Source organism: Balaenoptera borealis (assembly GCF_965194805.1).
Source record: "Balaenoptera borealis genome assembly, chromosome: 3".
Lineage (NCBI taxonomy): Eukaryota > Metazoa > Chordata > Mammalia > Artiodactyla > Balaenopteridae > Balaenoptera > Balaenoptera borealis.
In genome coordinates, this window is record NC_138866.1 from 75,735,858 (window position 1) to 75,755,647 (window position 19,790).

Here is a 19,790-nt window from a genome sequence, read left to right on the forward strand (position 1 = left end):
GTTGTTCCACATGTAGATGTATTTCTGATGTATTTGTGGGGAGGAAGGTGATCTCCACGTCTTACTCCTCCGCCATCTTGAAGGTCTTTCTGCTAATACTTTCTGAATAAACAGGCGGAGAGTGGATGCACAGAGGAAGAACAAGCGACTTGAAAGCTCACCTCGCTGGCACGTGACGTCGCCTGTGTTCATTTAGGAAGATCAAACATGGCATACAACAGATGGGTGAGTCGAAATGGAAAACTATAAACTGTAAATTCGAGGTAATGGGCTCATTGGAGGAGACTTCGACTGGAAAATCAGTGATTGGAAGGGATGATATGACACTTTAAACCATAGCTAGACAACCTAAAATTTCACTATTTGATATTTAGCTAAAATGTGTGTAGTAAGAGCCATCACACTCTTTATTGTGACCACAATTTTACTTACTGCACTTGAACTGGCTATGGTGGGTAAGACTGCATGTGAACAGGGCAAAGAAACATGATAAGGAATGAAAGAGTGGAAGGAAGGTACATTTCAAAGATGTTGTATTTGAACAAGAAATCCCCCTTCACTCTTGGTCAGAGTCAGTATAAACTCACCTCAAAATTAAGGAGAGAATAAGGAACACTTGAGAAGAAGCCTTTGATGTTTTGAGGGTGGCTCTTGAATGAGAAGGTGTTAATCAAAATTTGAAGTAGGAGAAAAGAAAATGTCATGCAAAGAGAAAGAGGAAGAAGCAGCAGGTTTTCTTTCAAATTCTTATCTGTGGTACAGCCTGCAACTCTTGTGAATGTTCTTCCTTCCTTTCCCACTTCAAGGGCAGACTTCTTGATCTTTGAAAATCCCTGTATTCCTGCCTCACTGTTCTAAGTCCAACACACTGAGGGTCCTTCTCTCCCTGTCTTGGGTCACTGTGGATTCTACCTGGGACTACACGTTCATTTTTCCTTTCACTGCAAATATAGGAATTCTTCAATCTTAATCATACTTAATGAAAATAAATATCCATTACTTACAAATGTTTTATCTCCTTTGAAGTGATATGGAGCCCACTAGCGTCTGTCATTTTTTTTCAAATTATTTGCTTTATTTATTTATTTTTAAATTTTATTTATTTATTTATTTATTTATGGCTGTGTTGGGTCTTCGTTTCTGTGCGAGGGCCTTCTCCAGTTGTGGCAAGTGGGGGCCACTCTTCATCGCGTTGCGCGAGCCTGTCACTATCACGGCCTCTCTTGTTGCGGAGCACAGGCTCCAGATGCGCAGGCTCAGCAATTGTGGTGCACGGGCCTAGTTGCTCCGCGGCATGTGGGATCTTCCCAGACCAGGGCTCGAACCCGTGTCCCCTGCATTGGCAGGCTGACTCTCAACCACTGCGCCACCAGGGAAGCCCTGTCATTTTTTTATCTGATAGATAGTGCAAAACAGAGAAGTGTCAGCTCAGATTTTCCTGATGGGATTTTTAAACAAACATCTATATCCTGGATAGACATTCTTCCACAGGGAAGAATGAGGACTTTGTAAAAAAATTATATATTATTTTATATACAACTTTGTCTACAATATAACATATTTATAGATAAAAATACAAAAGAACATTTACAGCCCTCTTTTTGTAGCAATAATATACACAGTGGACATTGCAGCAGGCAGTCAAGGGGCTACCACTTGTGCCCTCTTAGAGATCCTAGATGTGCAGGATTTGGGGTTCCTGGTGACACTCTGCCACAATTTGAGCCTCACAAAGGATTCTCTTTAGCTGCAAAAAAGAATAAAGTGCCAAGAAACTCTCCCTTCATTTTATTAAGCATCCCTTTCTGGCCACATATTGTCCCTGGAGGCCAACCCTCAGGAGCAGCAGGGACAGTCACAGTGCATCATTCAATCCCCAAGTGTGTTTTACTTTCAGTGATGAGCTCAAAGGTGAAAAGCCCTCCCTGAATCCATCGGTGAGACTGTCACCTAGTAATGGCCCCTCTAGTTTGCTGCTCACCTGACACGTCCAGACAGGTTCTGAATTTAAAAACCAGCTCCATATTGGATGTCACCAGTTGCTTCAAGGCTCCTGGAGCTCCCTTGTCCTCATATGTGTTTCTTGAAATGACATAGAAAGTTCACTTTAACAAATCCCCAAATCCTGAGTATCTTCCCAATGACTCACTAAAAGTAACCTCCCCACCGATCTTTATTCATTCAGTACAGTGGTGTTAAAAGTTGGTCTGCATCCCCCCAGCAGACTCCTGGCAGCAGGGACTGATGCCCGCTAGAACTGTCCCCTGGCTTTCAGATTTCATGAGTATAAGAATACCCAGGGTGTCATTTAACATTCAGAGCCTCCTATCACATCCTCAACAGCAAGGATTTTATGTCTTCTTATGTTTTTAAATTATCTTCTCCTGTCTCAATGGATATAAACACTCTACCCAGCTTTATATGTTTAGGTGATAGTGTTTAGTAGCTGCTATGTGCTGATTACTGTGCCAGCAGATTTCACATGTGCTATCTTATAAAATACTCATTAAATTCTTTTGAAGACTGTCTTACCATTTTAAAATGATTGAACAGAAGTCCACAGAGGATAAGAGTTTATATTTGGTGATAACTCGTCTTGGTTTATTTATTTTTTTTCTACAAATAAGATGTCTGAAGTGAAAAATTACATCTAATCTGCCTATAGTTTCTACCTGTTATTCTTTCCTGGTCATTGTTATGCCTTTCTGTCCCTCTGGGAAAATTCTATTGATATTATTATTTTGGCTTCTTTTCTTCCTTAAATAGTTTTTACTTCAAACACTATACTTGATAAGGTTGTTCAGAACCTGGTCTTTATGGCTTAGCATCTTATTTATCTTGGTACAACAAATTTCACTGAAAAATGATTGCCCATTGTGAACAAAGATTTGTTCAAAACAATCATTACCCATAAGAAGCTTTCAAGGTAATGAGCTGCTTTGGCAAAAGTTTCAGCAAAAACCCTGTGCAAGGGCAAAACTTTAGTTCCTTTTTATTTTTTGCTGCTTAAGTAGACACGGAGTAGTCTTGAAAATGAGGTACATTTGAACTCTTGGTAATGGCTCACAGCAAGGTGGGAATCAGACCAGATTCAGATGTTACCTTCTTCTGTTAGACTCTCTATTACTTGCATTAGGCTCTATCTTTTTTCTCCAAGCTTTAGTTATTTTAACACAGAGATATCAGGTGGCAGAAACCAGCCAGAATGTCTCTAATCCAAGCTGACAAAGGCAGCAGTACTGGAAGTAGCCGACTAACTCTGTTCAATGTTCACTAGTTCCTGCAGAAAGCAACTTGGGGGAAAATACTTCTGAGTAATAGTGACCAGGTCCTTTTACTGCTGCCCCTGCTTCCTGTTGCTTCTTCTAGTGATGACTTAAGGTTACTCTGATTTTCCATTTTGGAAGCACCAGTGATGTATCTGGAAGTCTTAGACCCACTAATACTTTCATATTGCATTTGGAGACTCATCTTTAACCTCCTCCCTCAATGACTTGCTTATAAAAACTTCTTTGGATTCTTTGTTGCTTTGATGATGGCTGTCTAACTTCTTTGGTATGATCTTTTAAAATATTTTGTTATTGATAATATTTACCTTGGTATTTCATTAGTATGTAACCTTCCAAATCAGTTCTCAAGAAAGAAAGCCATTCTGAAAAAAATTGAATTTTTCTAGATGTTTCAGTTTCAGATAAATTCCTCAAATGTAAATTTGAACCAATATATTTTTCTCTCACTCTTCATTATTATTACATTTTTCTCTCTTTCCATTCTCTGATTCACTTTATCTGTGTTTTCTTCCCAGAATTGGTGCCATGGTAACCAAGGCTCTGTGATATTGCCAGTGAGCTCACTGCCTCTCTTGTCCCACTAAATCTGCTATTGGGTAGCTGAGCTCATATGGTAAAGCTCTGGGGGTATACGAACCATGCCCAGTTTGGATAATCCAGGACAATTCTAAACTTAAGTCAAACAGGACATTTTACTGCTGAAGAGAAAATGTGCTTTGGGCCTGGAAATCATTGCTTTAGTTAGGAATACCCAAGGGAAACCCGGTGCTGATTAGGTTTCTGGATTCAAACTCTGGGAAGAAATCAGCACTGGACCTGAAAGCCATTAGCAGGAAGTGGTGCACCTGGGGCAAATCAGACCTTCCCAGGCACTCTTTTTATTCCAGGTAGCGTATTGTGGAAGGTATGGCAGCTAAGCCCCAAGGGCTGTGTTGGACCAGGTTCTGCTTTGGGCAAAATGGCCCAGGACACCAGATCCCTGTCTTTGCACAGCCTTCCCTGGCCATATATAAACGTTCCTAATGTTGCTATGTCCTCCGTGAATTTGGGCAGAAGAGAGAGTAGTGGCCAAATATATATACTTGTCATTTCATGACTGACTTTAGATCGAGGATATCCAAACTTTTGGAGTTGGTATAGGTAGTGCTTAATTTCACCATGCTGCTTCTTTTCTTCTCTTCAAACATGCCCTGTACATTAAATAATGAATTTTCAAATGAAAGTGAATTTAATTAATTTAATTTTGTGGGATTTTGAGATTCTTTGATGTGACTGATAATCTCAGATCTGAGAGGTGGAATCCCTGACTCAGAAGTTGCGCAGAAATAGAATGTTAATAGGCTTGGGGGCAGGCACCTGGCACTGGCTCAGGGAGACTCTGATTATGTCAGAAATACCTCAGTTATACCCATAACTTTCCTCAGTTCTCCACTGTTCCATCCACATTCACATTGTCTTTAGAGCACTGTTTTGTGATTTTTTTCCCCTCTTGGTTTCTCCCAAAATGCTGATGCATTTAAAAAATCTTTGAATTATGCAAGTTAGGCTGCATGTCATTATAGAAAACCTAAAAAAAATCAGAACAAAAAATGGTATAATATTAAAATTTGATGTTTTCCTTCTATTTATATTTACATTAAAAATGGCTCATATCATACAAGTTGCTTTGGAACATTCTTTCAAAAATATACAAACTGGAGTGAATCTTTTGCTATGTTAGTAAATATAATTCTACCTAATCACTACTAGGAGCATAGTATTCCATTTTATGGTTACAGCATAATGTAAGTAGTTCTCTCCTGTTGGACATTTAGATTGTTTTGCAATTGTTTTCTATTACAAACTATTCTGTGATGATATTCCCTTACAATGAATTACTATAAGTGGATTAGCTGATCAAAATGTATATTTTAAGGTGTTTATTTGCCATATTGCTAGGTTGCTCTCTAAATGTGTTGTCCTAACTTACATTCCAGCCAGCAAGTAGTAAGAATGCTCATTTTCCTCACATTTGAAACACACACACAGGCTATTATAATTCTTTCTAAAAATTACCATTATGAATATTTAAAAGTAATGTGTCATTATTTTAATGTGTATTTATTTAATTAGTAATTAGGTTGAAATTAAAAAAATATTTTATTGGTCATTTTGCCTTTCTTTTTTCCTTTTGTTCTCATTTATGTATATAACTCATCTTTCTAATCATGTGTTCATTTTTCTTGATTTAAAATAATTTTTTATATTTTATAAATATTCGCCTTTACCATTTTTGGCATTTGCCTGTTCAGTATGTGCACAGTAATTTTTAAAACCAATCAAAGGTATTTTTTATGTAGTCATATATATCACTCTTTCTCTTAATGGTTTATACTTTGATTTTATGCTTAGGAATATATTCACACCTTGAGATTATATATAACACGTAAGACGTAGAATTGAAAAATGTCTCTTTTTGTGAATAGAAATTGTGTGCAGTTATCAAAATGGAAGCACAACCTGTCTCCAGAATAAGTAGCAGCTTCAGAAAGGATAAATGATCATTTCTCCATAAAGGAAGGAGGTTAATGTAATCAACTTGCCACCAAGTGGCTGGGTGCTTCTTCTCAGTGAAGACTATATTGACAGCTCAGCATCAGTCTCTGCTGCGGCTGGCTGGTCATTTGTTAGATAGTTAGATAACTAGTTAGTTAACTAGGTCAACCTTGGTAAGAGGTTCATGTTTTGGGTTTCGTGCATAACCTCAATCCTACCATTATGGTGCCTCCATTTGTGAGCATATTGTACAAGCACTGGGATGACAGATGACAAAAGCTACCTGACATGTAGTATGAATCATTCTATTCACTTGGTTTTCAAGTGGTAGGCATCAATATGAAACACCAAGATTTGCACACTTTGTGTCCACTCCCATCGTTCTATCTTCCTTCCTATCTCTGATTTTCCAATTTTGTTTCTTCCAGATCCCTGACTGACCAGAAAAACCATTTGTTACAGCCTAAGAACCCATGAATAAGCTTTACCTTAGGTTTTTTTCCCCATCATACAACTGGAAAACTAAGTTTTCTTTTTTCATTTCTACATACTGTAAGAACTTGCCCTCAACGTCATGATTTAGTCAGCCTCAGAGTTAGGCTGAATGAAGCAGCCATCTATTTTTGGCTCACATGAATATATGAATCAACTCACCCATAAATCAGGACTGAGTTTCTTCTTCCTTCATTTACTGGTTGTTGGAAACCCATCATGAGACCATGGGTTTAAACTAAGGACGAGATGTTGGTACAGCAGAAGAAGGTAATGTGTCCTCTGAACCTGTCTGGACACATACACTAATGTACCATTACCAATGCATCATGAATTGCTGCTGTTCTTGACTGAACTTATGACTTGGTGGATGTGACAATATCCAGCTCATGATGGGAAGCTCTGTTTGCATGCCACTTGATTTCTCATATTAAGATGCTCAGGATTTTTCCCCAGTGGAAATCAAGATCTCCTTTGCAAACAGTGAGTAGTTCTATGTAATAAAAAATGTGACCTTGTTCTAGGACTCAAGGGATATGCTGGACCAGTCTACCGATGCTTATCGTATGTTATCTACATAGCCTGCTGCTCAGCAGGGCAACATGAACAGCAGCCTGTGGAAGTTTCTTTTGGCTCCACTCAAAATCGGCATTCTCCAAGTCTTGATAGGTGTGTCAGAGTAATAATCAACAAATGTGGTTTTATCTGTATCCCAAATATCAAATCCCACCCAGTCCTGTGTCTCTTTCTTAGTAGGAGGGTTGCAAAGTATAACAACTTGTCCTTTATTTCAGAGATGTGCTCTGACTTGATAATTGGTTGACTGACTTGAGTTTGTACTTCTTTCTAGGAAATAAAAAGTTCACAACTCCACAGCTCTTATAATTACCATTATTTCCATCTCATTCAAGTGCTAGAGTTATTGCATAGACAGTACTTTCCTTTCCACTTGTGACTCCTCCTAATTTATCACAGGTGAAAGTCTTAGCAAGTGTGATGCTCTTCTATACTAGAGGTTATCATCACTCGACTTACTCCCTGCACTGGGATCTTTGCTGCCATCTTTCCAGAATCTTATATCGAGGCTTTGAGTTCTAGGGCCACTTATCTTACCAGTTCATATGTGCTCTCTTAAAAGCAGAGCCTGATACAAGGACTTGGGTGCAGATGTTACATATGAGGTGATCTTAAAAAGCAAGAAGGAGCAGAGAGAGTAAGAGGGGAGGAGAAAAAGCCACCGTAGAAGGAGATTGGATTTCAGGACCTCTGAAATGCATAGGGAGTATCTCCCAGAAAGATAAATGTTTGATGCATTCATGCATCTGTACTAATCCCATACACTTCAGGGCTGCACTTATGTATAGGCTGTGGGGACTCTGGTGACTTTTGAGAAGCTCTGAGGCAGAAATTTGAAAGATATGTGGTACTTTTCAAGTGGGACACTGTTAGTATGATTTAAAATTCACTTGGAACTATTCAGTACAACTGCAGCTGAAAATAGAAGCTTACCAAAAGCATCTGCTACAATAAACTTCTGGTTCCATGATCATGCACTAGTTGTGTGATGTTAGGGAAATTCCTGAACCTCACTAAAACTGTTAGTTTTCTAATTTTTTAACATGGTGTTGATAATAACTTGCTCCAGAAGGTTGTTGTATATAATAAATGAAGTGACTGTCCTCAAACTATTCAGTGCAATAATAGTCCCATGAGGTGATTTGGGAGACAAGGAAGTTATCCTGTCAAAATTGGATAAAGCTCCATTCTAGTATATGTATTTTGGAGATTCATCATGCTTATAACGTTTTGAAGGCTTCATGAATTTGTTTAATTTGGTGTAACCCGTTATTGCTTTATTTAAATGTGGCACTTAAAAAATTGAACTGACATTTTCCCCCTTTCCTATTAACTTCACATGGATTATTCCTAGAAAAACATGTTGGTAAATTTGGAGATAGTTTATATAGTTGGTTTATGTCAGTGATTAGTAGCTGATAAATTCTTAGAGATAGAAGTGCATATTATTGTAATAAATGAAGTAGGCTGCAAGGTTGGCCTCTGTATGTGAGGAGGTAAGAAATTATTATATGGTTTGAAAAGAATGTAACTTTTTGATAGTGATTGAGGGAAGTCTCTGAGGGAAATTTTAAGACAAAAAATCATCTATTGAGTAGAAGAGACTTTGTATCCTTATAAATAGTTCATCTTCTAATATAAATTAGACAAATTTGAAGTTCAGATTTCACTATATTCTTAATTTATAAAGTCTTGAATTCAGCAAAAGTTACTAAAAAAGTTGGATTTCATTCCATTTTAATTAACTAGTTAATTAATTAATTTCATTCCATTTTGAGTGTCAGCGACCTGAATTATGAGGTAAGTCTTCCTGATATGGAAAGTCTGAGACACAGAAAGCCTAGTTAATTATTACCTCAAAGTTGGTTACAAATGCAGAAACCACACACCTTTAGAAACAACAGTACATTTTATTCACCACACATTTTCATCTCTTTTCCCTCTCTGCTAAGAAAGATGGATGATTGTAGAATGAACAAACCATAAGCACCCAGAAGGAAATAATAATTAAAATAATTAGGAAAACAGCATCTTCTGTTAAAGATATTTTGGATGGTGTTCTTAATTAAGGGTTTTTGTTTATGTAAATAATTTGCCCAGGCAATTGTTCAGCCATTCAGTTCACTTTGCTTTTGTGAAATAGGACAAAGAAAACTTCTCTTTCGTTATTGAACCCCCAGAAAGCCTGTTCCTCCATGCCCAGACAACCTCAAATCCTTGGTTCTTTCGTAAAGGAAGTCCAATTACAGTTGTACTTCACTTTGTGGAATAGATGACTTTCTGAAGGCTGTAAATGTAGCTCCCTTAAATTGCATTCTACTTCGTTCGTGCATCTCTAGAGTCATCTTTATTTTATTTATTTTTTTATAAATTTATTTATTTATTTTTGGCTGAGTTGGGTGTTCGTTGCTGCACGCAGGCTTTCTCTAATTGCGGAGAGCGGGGGCTACTCTTTTGTTGTAGTGTGTGGGCTTTTCATTGCGGTGGCTTCTCTTGTTGAGGATCACAGGTTCTAGGCATGTGGGCTTCAGTAGTTGTGGCACTCAGGCTCAGTAGTTGTGGCTCACGGGCTTAGTTGCTCCATGGCATGTGGAATCTTCCTGGATCAGGGCTCAAACCCATGTCCCCTGCATTGGCAGGCTGATTCTTAACCACTGCGCCACTAGGTGCAGACTCTTTTTAAAGAGTCATCTTTAAAAAGTAGGTAGCTAATGGTGAAAATAAAATGCAGAATCAAACCAAAATTTGTAATTATATATTTTAAATGTGTCAAATGGCAAAATTCTGAAATAAAATATGGTCCTAAAACCTATCAGTTGACACTGGATTTGCAGCAAAGGGAGTTAAGTCCTGACTAATGCCTTTTACATTTAGCATGTATCTTAACTCTATTTGAATAAATACTAGCCATTAAATTCCTAATTCTTATTTTGTGTACTTCTGACGTACTACCTAATATCCAACTAAGGCTATAAGTTTCTTTCTTTACAATCCTTACAGTAGAAACATGTATTATTCTTCAGAGAAGAGTGAAAAGATCACACTTGCAAGGCTGGACTTATTTCATACAGAAATCCTTCCTTTTACTCAGTAACTACCAGTGGAGGAAAATTTTTAGTGTTAATCCCAAAACAAGTTCATAACCTCTGTTGCATCCTTATATGTTGCTCCAATTCTGAAATACAAACCAGATTTATACTTCCTTTTAGAAATCAGTTCTAATGAAAAGTTCAATTTTCTTGAGACAATAATATTTCTTAAATAAGACTAATCTATCATGTAGTGAGTGCTTTTCATGATAATCATGGACTTTATTGTAACAGTTCCCTAACCAAAATGATTAAATTTTCTAGAAAACCATCTTGCTCATATCTTATTCAGATAGGTTGTGTTGGGACTTGGTTCACTATGACTTCTGATTTATGTTTTATGGACAGGTATTTCAGTCCCAAAGACTTTCCTTAGGGCATTCTTCATCTCCTTGTTCCTGAGGCTATAAATTAGAGGATTGCAGAGGGGTGTTATTACAGAATAAAGTAAGGCCACAATTTTTTGCACTTCCACTGGGCGTCCTGATCCAGGACTAATATACATCACCGTAACAGAGCCAAAAAACAGAGTTACTACAGTCAGATGAGAAGCACAAGTGGAGAAAGCTTTGCGTTTGCTCGCTGCTGAGGACATCTTTAGCACAGCCAGAATCACCAGAGCATAGGAGCAAAGGATGAAGAGAAAGGTGCCAAACATGAAAATAGCATTGAAAGTAGAGTAAATGAGTTGTGTGGTGGTGTCTTCAGAACAGGACAGCGTCATCAATGGGACAGGATCACACATAAAATGGTCGATGATATTTGGGCCACAAAAGGGCAACTGTGAAATGAGAACAACTGGGGTTAGGAAGAGCACGAACGCACAGGACCACCCAAAGATGACAAGGCCAGTGTACAGCTGTTTAGTCATGATGCGTGGGTAATGCAGAGGACGGCAGACGGCAAGGTACCTGTCAAAGGCCATGATGCAAAGGTAGAAGCCCTCGTCACACCCTAAAGAGAAGAAGAAGTAGAACTGTGCAAAACAACTCACAAAGGAGATGGACTTGCTTGTGGACAGGAAGTTGGCCAACATGTTAGGGACGGTCGTGGTGACATAACATATTTCCAGGAGAGAGAAATTCCCCAAGAGGATGTACATGGGGGTGTGAAGGCGCTGATCCCACCGCACAGCACAGACAATGGCTGTGTTCCCCATCAGGGTCAGGGCATAGGCTACTGAGAAGAGCCCGAAGTAGAGGAGCTGCATTTCTGGGCGTGAGGGAAAGCCCATGAGGATAAAGTGGCTAACGTACTGGGTGGTTTCTCTGCTGGACACATTCATTAGTCTGGAAGACATGGAGATGACAGTGGTTACTGCACTTTAATGGAGTATGCTGATTCGTCCTGAAAAAAACCTAATTTCTTTATCTTTTATTTCATAAAATTGTAAACAGACTTTTCTTTAAACAACAAAACCATGGCTTTCATGGCTCAGCCTTGAACATATATTATTTTAAAGAGTCACCATAGGGCTTCCCTGGTGGCGCAGTGGTTGAGAATCTGCCTGCGAATGCAGGGGACACGGGTTCGAGCCCTGGTCTGGGAGGATCCCACATGCCGCGGAGCAACTGGGCCCGTGAGCCACAACTGCTGAGCCTGCGCGTCTGGAGCCTGTGCTCCGCAACAAGAGAGGCCGCGATACTGAGAGGCCCGCGCACCGCGATGAAGAGTGGCCCCCGCTTGCCGCAACTGGAGAGAGCCCTAGCACAGAAACGAAGACCCAACATAGCAACCAATCAATCAATTAAATAAATAAATCTTTAAAAAAAAAAAAAAAGAGTCACCATAATAGAAAGCAGGGGAAACATGAATTGGAGACAAATTTTTACCTTTCTAAGAATTCTAAACTAGATACTAGGAATGTAAAGTTTTGTGATTCTGTTAAATTACCTGTATTCGTCTGCTCTTTCATCTGTTTACCTGCACTATTGATATTACATTTCTGTGCATGTGAGGTTCTTTCAACAGTACTATGAATACCTGTTTCTTTATGATTTATAACTGATATAATATTAGAAATGAAATCAAGATATTGTAAAACACTCTGTCTCAATGCAGTGCCATGACAGAACATAAATTAATTCTCATTCTCACTTTCAGTTCCTCCAGCTTACTCAAGGTGTAATATGCCCTTCATGGCAACTGACACAACGAATAACAGACTGTCTCAGTGACTGGCCAAGTTCAATGTGCCTGTATTTGGTATCCATGGTCAAGTTAGCTTCAAGAAAAATGGAAAGATACCTATCTATCTATCTAGTCATCCATCCACCTATCTACCTATCAATTTTTTTTTTTTTTTTTTGGTGAGAATTTTCATAGTCCTTTATTCACAGCCCTTTTCCACCGCATCTGGGCACGTTCTGAAACAAGAAACTTCTCACTTCTCTCCTTCTGGCTGCTTCCATCCCAAGTAGTTGTTATTGAATCAAAACTCAATTCTCCTGTTTCCTCAGGACCTTACTCTGACCTAATACATTAGGCAAAATAATTCATTCAAAAATGTTTATTTATTTATCTTTCTTTTTTGTGATTGACAATATTGTCTTATTTCAGGTATACAGCATAGTGATTCAGTATTTTTACAGATTATACTCCATTAAAAGTTATTACAAGATAATGGCTATAATTCCCTGTGCTATACAGTATATCATTGTTGCTCATCTATTTTATACATGGTAGTTTATATCTCTTAATACCATACCCCTCACATGATCCTTCCCCCTTCCCTTTCCCCACTGTTATCTGCTAGTTTGTTTTCTGTATCTATGAGTCTGTTTCTGTTTTGCTATATACATTTGTTTGTATTATTTTTTTAGATTTCAGGTATAAGTGAGATCATATAATATTTGTCTTTCTCTGTCTGACTTATTTCACTCAGCAGAATATTCTCTAGGTCCATGCACATTGCTGCAAATGGTAGATATGGAAGCAGACCAAGTGTCCATCAACAGATGAATGGATATATATATTTTTTTATATATATATATCACATATATTATTGTACCAGTAATATTACAGTGTAATGGAATATTACCCAGCCACAGAAATATTTATTAACATCTTCATTGTGTCAGGTAGGCTTTTAAGTGCTGGAGAAACAATTGTGGACATGGCAGATCTTGAGCTCATGGAGCTTATAATCAAGAGGTTAACAGTACACTTTTAATACATTTTGTGCTGAATTTTTATTTGTTTTCCACTACTGGAAATAGTTTTTCATTTTAGAAAGAGTATTTAATAAATCAAGGAAGTCTTTTCAAGGTGGGAATCCAAGACTTTGTGTCAGGGAAGTCCTTGACATATTTCTGTGTAGGAAGGTAATATCAGGCTTCCTAAGTCAGACCATATAGATGGCTGACTCTTTCATTTGACGATTGAGATGGCACCTAAATTGGAAAGACTACTATTTATAGATCCTCATTGCCCTTTGGATTGTATAAATATGGATGCAGTAAATTAGGCCAGCTAAACGTGTGGCTCTATGTGTTGTATAAAACAGTCCGTTAATGTTTTTACAGAAAGAATTCACTCATTCACACAGGGCTTTTGAGGAAATATGTCTCCTAATACCTTGTTTGAAAGATATTTTTATGTTCGAATGAATTATCTCTCTGTCCTTTAGACATTTCTGTGTCCTTTTTACTCAGGATCCTAGTGTCAGCCACCTCAGTTAATTTATTTATGTAGAGAAAAGTCATTGACAAAGGATTTGTTTTAAATCATTATTGATACTTACCTTTTTTGCTTTCGAATAGTTCCTGGAGATAGCAACTGTCCAGTGACAGATTTAGAGTAAATCTTGTATGTACAACAGAAACTCATACATGCTGACAATTGTTACTTCAAAAAGAATACATATTAAACCAGGGCTCATTAGTTTAATGGAACTGGAAAACAATGTATGGGCTTGGGAAAGATGATATCTCTGAAATGAAAGATTTGTCATATTTCCTCTACTAACCAAGCAACAGAAATCATCAAAATAAATCCTTCTCCAGCAATTTATAAGTTAATATGTATCTTCACTTGAAATCCTAAGCGTCTTTGTTTATATCTCTTATTCATCTTTTAGAGAGAGAGTGAACTAAGTGAAACTTAGAGCTTAAGTTTCCAAAAGTTAAGGAAACAAGAAGGAAATCTATATTTTTACGCTTTTTTTCTTTTTGGCTAGCATTTCATCCTAATGAAATATTTAGTTTTCTCAAAGAAGAAAATGCTTCCTATTAAATTATTTTTGCAAAATATGAGGCACATGTGGCTCACATGTTATAGTTTCCACTCACTCCTTAGATGAATGCTGAGAAGAGTTTCAGAGACAGGCGATAAAACTGTACTCCGTGGAGCAAAAGGTATATGAGGGACTTCCAAGAAATTGGATGATCCAGTTTGTATTCTTTTAAGGGTTGCATAGGGTGAACCCTGCAAGGTAATTTTTCTCCAGCTTCAAGGCACATGTTTATGGTTAAGATGAAAGCATAGATGAAGGTAATATATATGCATACTTCCTTGCATCATAATCTTTGGGGATTTCGGGCTTTCTCTCAATGATCTGTTAGTATTCGTTTAAAAGAAGAGATAATTTTGAATTTTCACTTACTTGTAATCAAACACCAAGTCTTACTACTCTCCAAAGAATAGTGAAGATGTGGAAATTGATTCTATTTTTTTTTTCATTCTGTAGTATCCATGTATAGTTGAAGGTTCCTGGGGAAAAATTAAGTAATAATTGGGACTGTCATAATAGCTACAATAGAAAGCTTTATCACTGGGTTCCCTATATCTATTTTGAAGAAGAAATCCTTGCCCATCAGGTATCTGTACTTGCATAGTTTGTTAGAGATATTTGAGTTGCATTTCTTTTTTAGAGCAAAAAGAGTTGACAAGTCAAACCCATAGAAACAGTAGAATTACTAGGGACTGGGGGATGAAGGAAATGGGGAGATGTTGATCAAAGGGTACAAACTTCCACCTATAAGATGAATAAATTCTAGTGTACAGCATGGTGGCTATAGTTAACCAACTATATTATGTACTTGAAAGTTGCTAAGAAAGTAGACCTTAAACCTTCTCACAATCGCCACCCCCCGCAAAAGGTAATTATGTGAGGCAATCAAGGTGTCAACTAATTTTATTGTGGTAATCATTTTACAATCTATATGTGTATCAAATCATCATGTTATATTATACACCTTAAACTTACACAATGTTATATGTTAATTATATGTAAATAAACCTGGAAAAAAACTGGTAGCTTAAGAAATTTAATTGCCATTCAGTTATTCCACAAATATTTATTGAATACCTACCATATGCCAATCACTATTTCAGATCTCAGGGATATTGTAGAAAGCAACCCCAGAACTCCTGTCTTCACAGTGTCTAAATTTTATTGGAAGGAGAAGAAAATAAATAACATAAATAAGATAATTACATATATATTAGAAAATAATACGGAGAAAAAAAGAAAGCAGGGAGTGGGGGAGAGAATGTTAGCATGATGGGTTATGATTTTAAATAGAGTGGTTAAGAGAAGCCTCATAGAAGGTGACATTTAAACAATGTCTTACAGTGAGAGAACAAACTTTCTGGATATCTGTGAGAACTGCATTCCAGCCAAACAGAATAGTTAATCATAGGAACCAGAGGTGAAAGAAAGTATAATATGTTGGAGAAACAGCAAGGAGGCTAGTGTGGCTATAGTAGTGTAAGCAATGGGGAAAGTAATGGGACATGACAGCAGAGAGATGACAGGGTGAGGGCAGATCATTTAGGGCTTTGTAGGGTATTGTAAAGACTTTGGCTTTCACTGTAAGAAAGGATCAGTAGAGGTGTTGAGCAGAAAATAAAAAGATCTGGCTTAAGAGTTTTTTTTTTTTAATTTCAAAACGTTATACCTAAAAGTATATACATTGCAATTACACAGTTCATTGAATTATTAAAAGTGCACACACCCATTTGACAACCACCTGAATAAAAGAAATAGAACATTACTTAGCATCCCAGAAGCCTCATTGTGACCTTTCCTATTACTACTTCTCTCTCCACAGTAACCTGTATCTTTACTTCTGATATCATCAATTTGCCTTATTGAAATGCATGTAAATGAAATTATACAGTGCCTATTTTGTGTCTGGAATTGTTCATCCATAATTAAATATGTGAGATTTATTTGTGGTTTTTCATATAACTGTATTTCATTTATTTTCTGTGCTTGTAATATTCCTTTGAGTAAATATACCACAAGTCTTTATTCTTTTGTTGTTGGGACATCTGGGTTGCTTCCAGTTAGGGGCTGTTATGAATAATACTGCAACAAATAATATTCTACATATCTCTTGGCGTATATTTGCAAGTATTTATGCTGTATATATATGAAATGCTGAATCCTAGGGAAGGAATATGTTCAACTTTAACAGATAACATCAAAGAGTATTCCAAAATATTTGCCAAATGTACACTCCCATGAGTAGTATATGACAATTCCCATTATTCTGCATTTTTTGCCAGCCCTTGGTTATGTCAGTTTTGTTTTTTTTTTTAAACATTTAGGAAAACACACCGTGTGTTATATTTGGATATACTCTTTTTTTGAAAAGACTTAAGAGTCGTGTCCATTTTTCTGTTGGGAATTTGTTGTTACTTTAAATATTTTAAAAATATATTCTGAAAACACCTTATCTTGTTCCTGAACTTGGGGGAAGCACTGAGTATAACATTAGCCATACATTTTTCATAAATATGCTTTATTAGCTTGAGGAAGTTCCTTTTTATTCCTAGTTTGTTGACTGTTTTTGTCATGAAAGGGTGTTTGTTGGCTTTTATCAAATGCTTTTTCTGCATCTATTGAGATGATCTCTTTTTTTTTCCCTTCATCTACTAATGCAGTATATTATATTACTTAATTTTCATAAGTTGAACTGTCCTTTTATTCGTGGGATAAATCCCACTTGGTCACATGTATAACCCTTTTAATATGCTACTGAATTCAGTTTTCAAGTATTTGTTGAGGATTTTTGTGTCTATATTCATGAGGGTTATTGTTTTGCAGTTTTCTTTTTCTTTTTCTTTTTAAATTTAATTTAATTTATTTTTCTATACAGCAGGTTCTTATTAGTCATCCATTTTATACACATCAGTGTATACATGTCAATCCCAATCGCCCAATTCATCACGCCACCACCACCCCTGCCACTTTCCTATTAAACCCATTTTTATTTATTTATTTTTTAATGATACAAATGGAAGAGACCTAGATGTATTGGTTTCCATAATTGTCTAGTGAATTATTTGTTAGTGATCAATTTACTCTTCTCTGACACTAAGAACCCAATTACTGACCATGCTTCAGAATGTAAAAGATTGCAATATCTGAGTGCATACAATTTTTTAAAATTTAAATGAACTTTTCAATTTCAAAACTAGGGGGTCTGTTCATCCAAGGGCAAGAGCACTTTGTGAGCTTTGAGCTTTAGTCTTATATTTTTTTGATAACATACTATGATTAGACTTTGAAGGAAATAGGTTCTTGTCAGCATCAGGAATGAATATACATTAATAACTGATTAAAACAATACCAGGGTTATTCTTTATCTATATTCTATTTATTAATTGAGAAGGTAATTTTGTGCCAGATCCAGCGCACTTCAGGCACATAGGAAGGAATAATGGTACGTAAAGTTTGTTCTTTGCTTTGGGAATTTTTCCCTATGATGACTCAGTGGGGTTCCCAGCCCCCGTGTTTGTGTTGAGGCTCCCCCACACCAATAAGCAATTCCTGGACTGCAGCAGGGTGTCCAAAAATTCAACTCAAATCTGACACTATCTACCCAAGATAGAATCAGATTCTACAGGTAAAGTGATCAGTCCTACAAGACCAACCTCCACTTGAGATGCCAGATGCAAGCCCAGGTTGTTATCTGTGCTTCTGCTTGACTGGCTACAAATCAGAGGTTCCTACGATCCCCTCTTTGGGTTTGATTAATTTGGTAGAACTGCTCACAGAACTGGGGAAAACCTATTTACTCACAATTAGCATCTTATTACGAAGGGTATCAATCAGCAGCCAGATGAAGAGATACCGTAGGGTGAGGTTCTGAACAAAGGAGTTTCTGTCCTTGTGGAGCTTGGGGCCTGGCATGGTAGCATGTGGAAGTACTCTGTTTCTGGGATATGGAAACTCTCCAAAAAGGACAAAAAGCTGTCCTTTTGGGTTTTTATGGAGGCTTTATAATATAATCATGATTGACTAAATCATTGGCCAATGATGATTTATTCAACCTCAAACCCCTTTCCCCTCCCTGGGAATCAGGGGGTGGGACTGAAAGTTCCAACCCTGTAATCACATGGTTGGTTTCCCTGGCAGCCATACCCCCACACTGGGGTAGAATTCAAAAGTCACCTTCATTAATATAAACCTAGTTGTGATGGAAAGGGCTTGCTATGAATAACAAGACACTCATTCTCCTTTGTGACCCTGAGGACAAGAGACCAAATATTATAACAAAAATGCTCCCCATTGCATCGATCAGAAAATTCCAAGGGGTTTGAGAGCTGTGAGCCAAGGGTTTTGGTCATGTGAATGACCAAATATATATATTTCTTATAAAACACAATAACACGATGACCCTCTTTCATCTTCAATGCTGCAGTGACTTTTCTTCTAAGAACCCAATGATACTGATAGAAATTATGATTCCTGAATTTTGAGTTGACTTTTCATTGCCTGGAAATAAAACAGTAGACTTCTCTAATATTTTACAACAGAGAATGAAAAAAACATCTAACATACAAAAGATACAAACATACATAATAAAAATGATGAGTTATGTTTCTAGAGTTTATGTTACCTTATTTTTATTTCTCTGTATTCAAACCAGCCAGACTTCTACTCATTTTGTCACTTATCCTTCATTTAGTGAAGATTACATTTCTTTCGAAAGAGACTGCTGACACAGTGTGCTCTTCAAACACCAGTATATTGCTACTATAGAATGGTATTTGTTGAGAATACTGAAGGTAACAATAAGAAGAAAAAAACATCAAAAATAGTATTGTAGGGGCCTCCCTGGTGGCGCAGTGGTTGAGAATCCGCCTGCCAATGCAGGGGACGCGGGTTCGAGCCCTGGTCTGGGAAGATCCCACATGCCGCGGAGCAACTAGGCCCGTGAGTCACAATTACTGAGCCTGCGCGTCTGGAGCCTGTGCTCCGCAACAAGAGAGGCCGCGATAGTGAGAGGCCCGCGCACCGCGATGAAGAGTGGCCCCCATTTGCCGCAACTGGAGAAAGCCCTCGCACAGAAACGAAGACACAACACAGCCATAAATAAATAAATTAATTAATTTAAAAAAAATTAAAAAAAAAATAGTATTGTAATGAAGAGTTTCTTAATTAGACACACATCTGGAATTAACATAAAAAGAGAAATGGAGAACTTTTGGTTCACTGGCAAGCAATGATACATGATTGGTATAAAGACTTATATCAGTAGTTCTCAACTGGGGCAATTGCAGCATCCAGCGGACATTTGGAAATGTCTGGCGACATTTTTGGTGGTCACGCTGGGAAGTGTGATTGCCATCTCATATGTAGAAACTGGGGGTGCTGCTAAATATGTATCAGCTACCCCCCCACAAATTATATGGCACCAAATGTCATAGTGCCAGGATTGTGAAATCCTGCCTTAGACAATGAGCAGGGATATAAGGCAGGCTAATGTAGGGTAAATGGGTGTTAACCTCATACATAATCTTTTAATGTGCAGGGCTGCCTCTAAGTAACCCAGTACCCTCAGGTATGTGGGTA

At 37.5% G+C, this 19,790-nt stretch overlaps 2 protein-coding genes across 3 annotated transcripts in view; one reads left to right on the top strand and one right to left on the bottom strand.

The window, feature by feature from the left end:
• The window catches only part of LPCAT4 (lysophosphatidylcholine acyltransferase 4), a 162,631-nt gene that overhangs the window by 65,304 nt on the left and 77,537 nt on the right, over positions 1-19,790 (top strand). Inside the window, exon 3 of the mRNA XM_082384986.1 lies at positions 115-225. Coding sequence (XP_082241112.1) covers positions 208-225 — 18 coding nt within the window. The 5' untranslated portion in view covers positions 115-207. The remainder of the gene's footprint in view (positions 1-114; positions 226-19,790) is intronic.
• LOC309625463 (olfactory receptor 11G2-like) lies at positions 8,784-11,448 on the bottom strand. 2 transcript variants are annotated; one of them, XM_082385037.1, is made up of 2 exons: positions 10,977-11,448; positions 8,784-10,763 (listed from the first exon to the last, which is right to left on the bottom strand). In XM_082385037.1, exons 1-2 carry the CDS (start codon positions 11,280-11,282, stop codon positions 10,314-10,316), a joined length of 756 nt encoding a protein of 251 aa, XP_082241163.1. In that variant the 5' UTR covers positions 11,283-11,448; the 3' UTR covers positions 8,784-10,313. The 2 variants fall into 2 exon arrangements, with proteins under 2 accessions (XP_082241163.1, XP_082241162.1); XM_082385036.1 differs by having other exon boundaries at positions 8,784-11,448.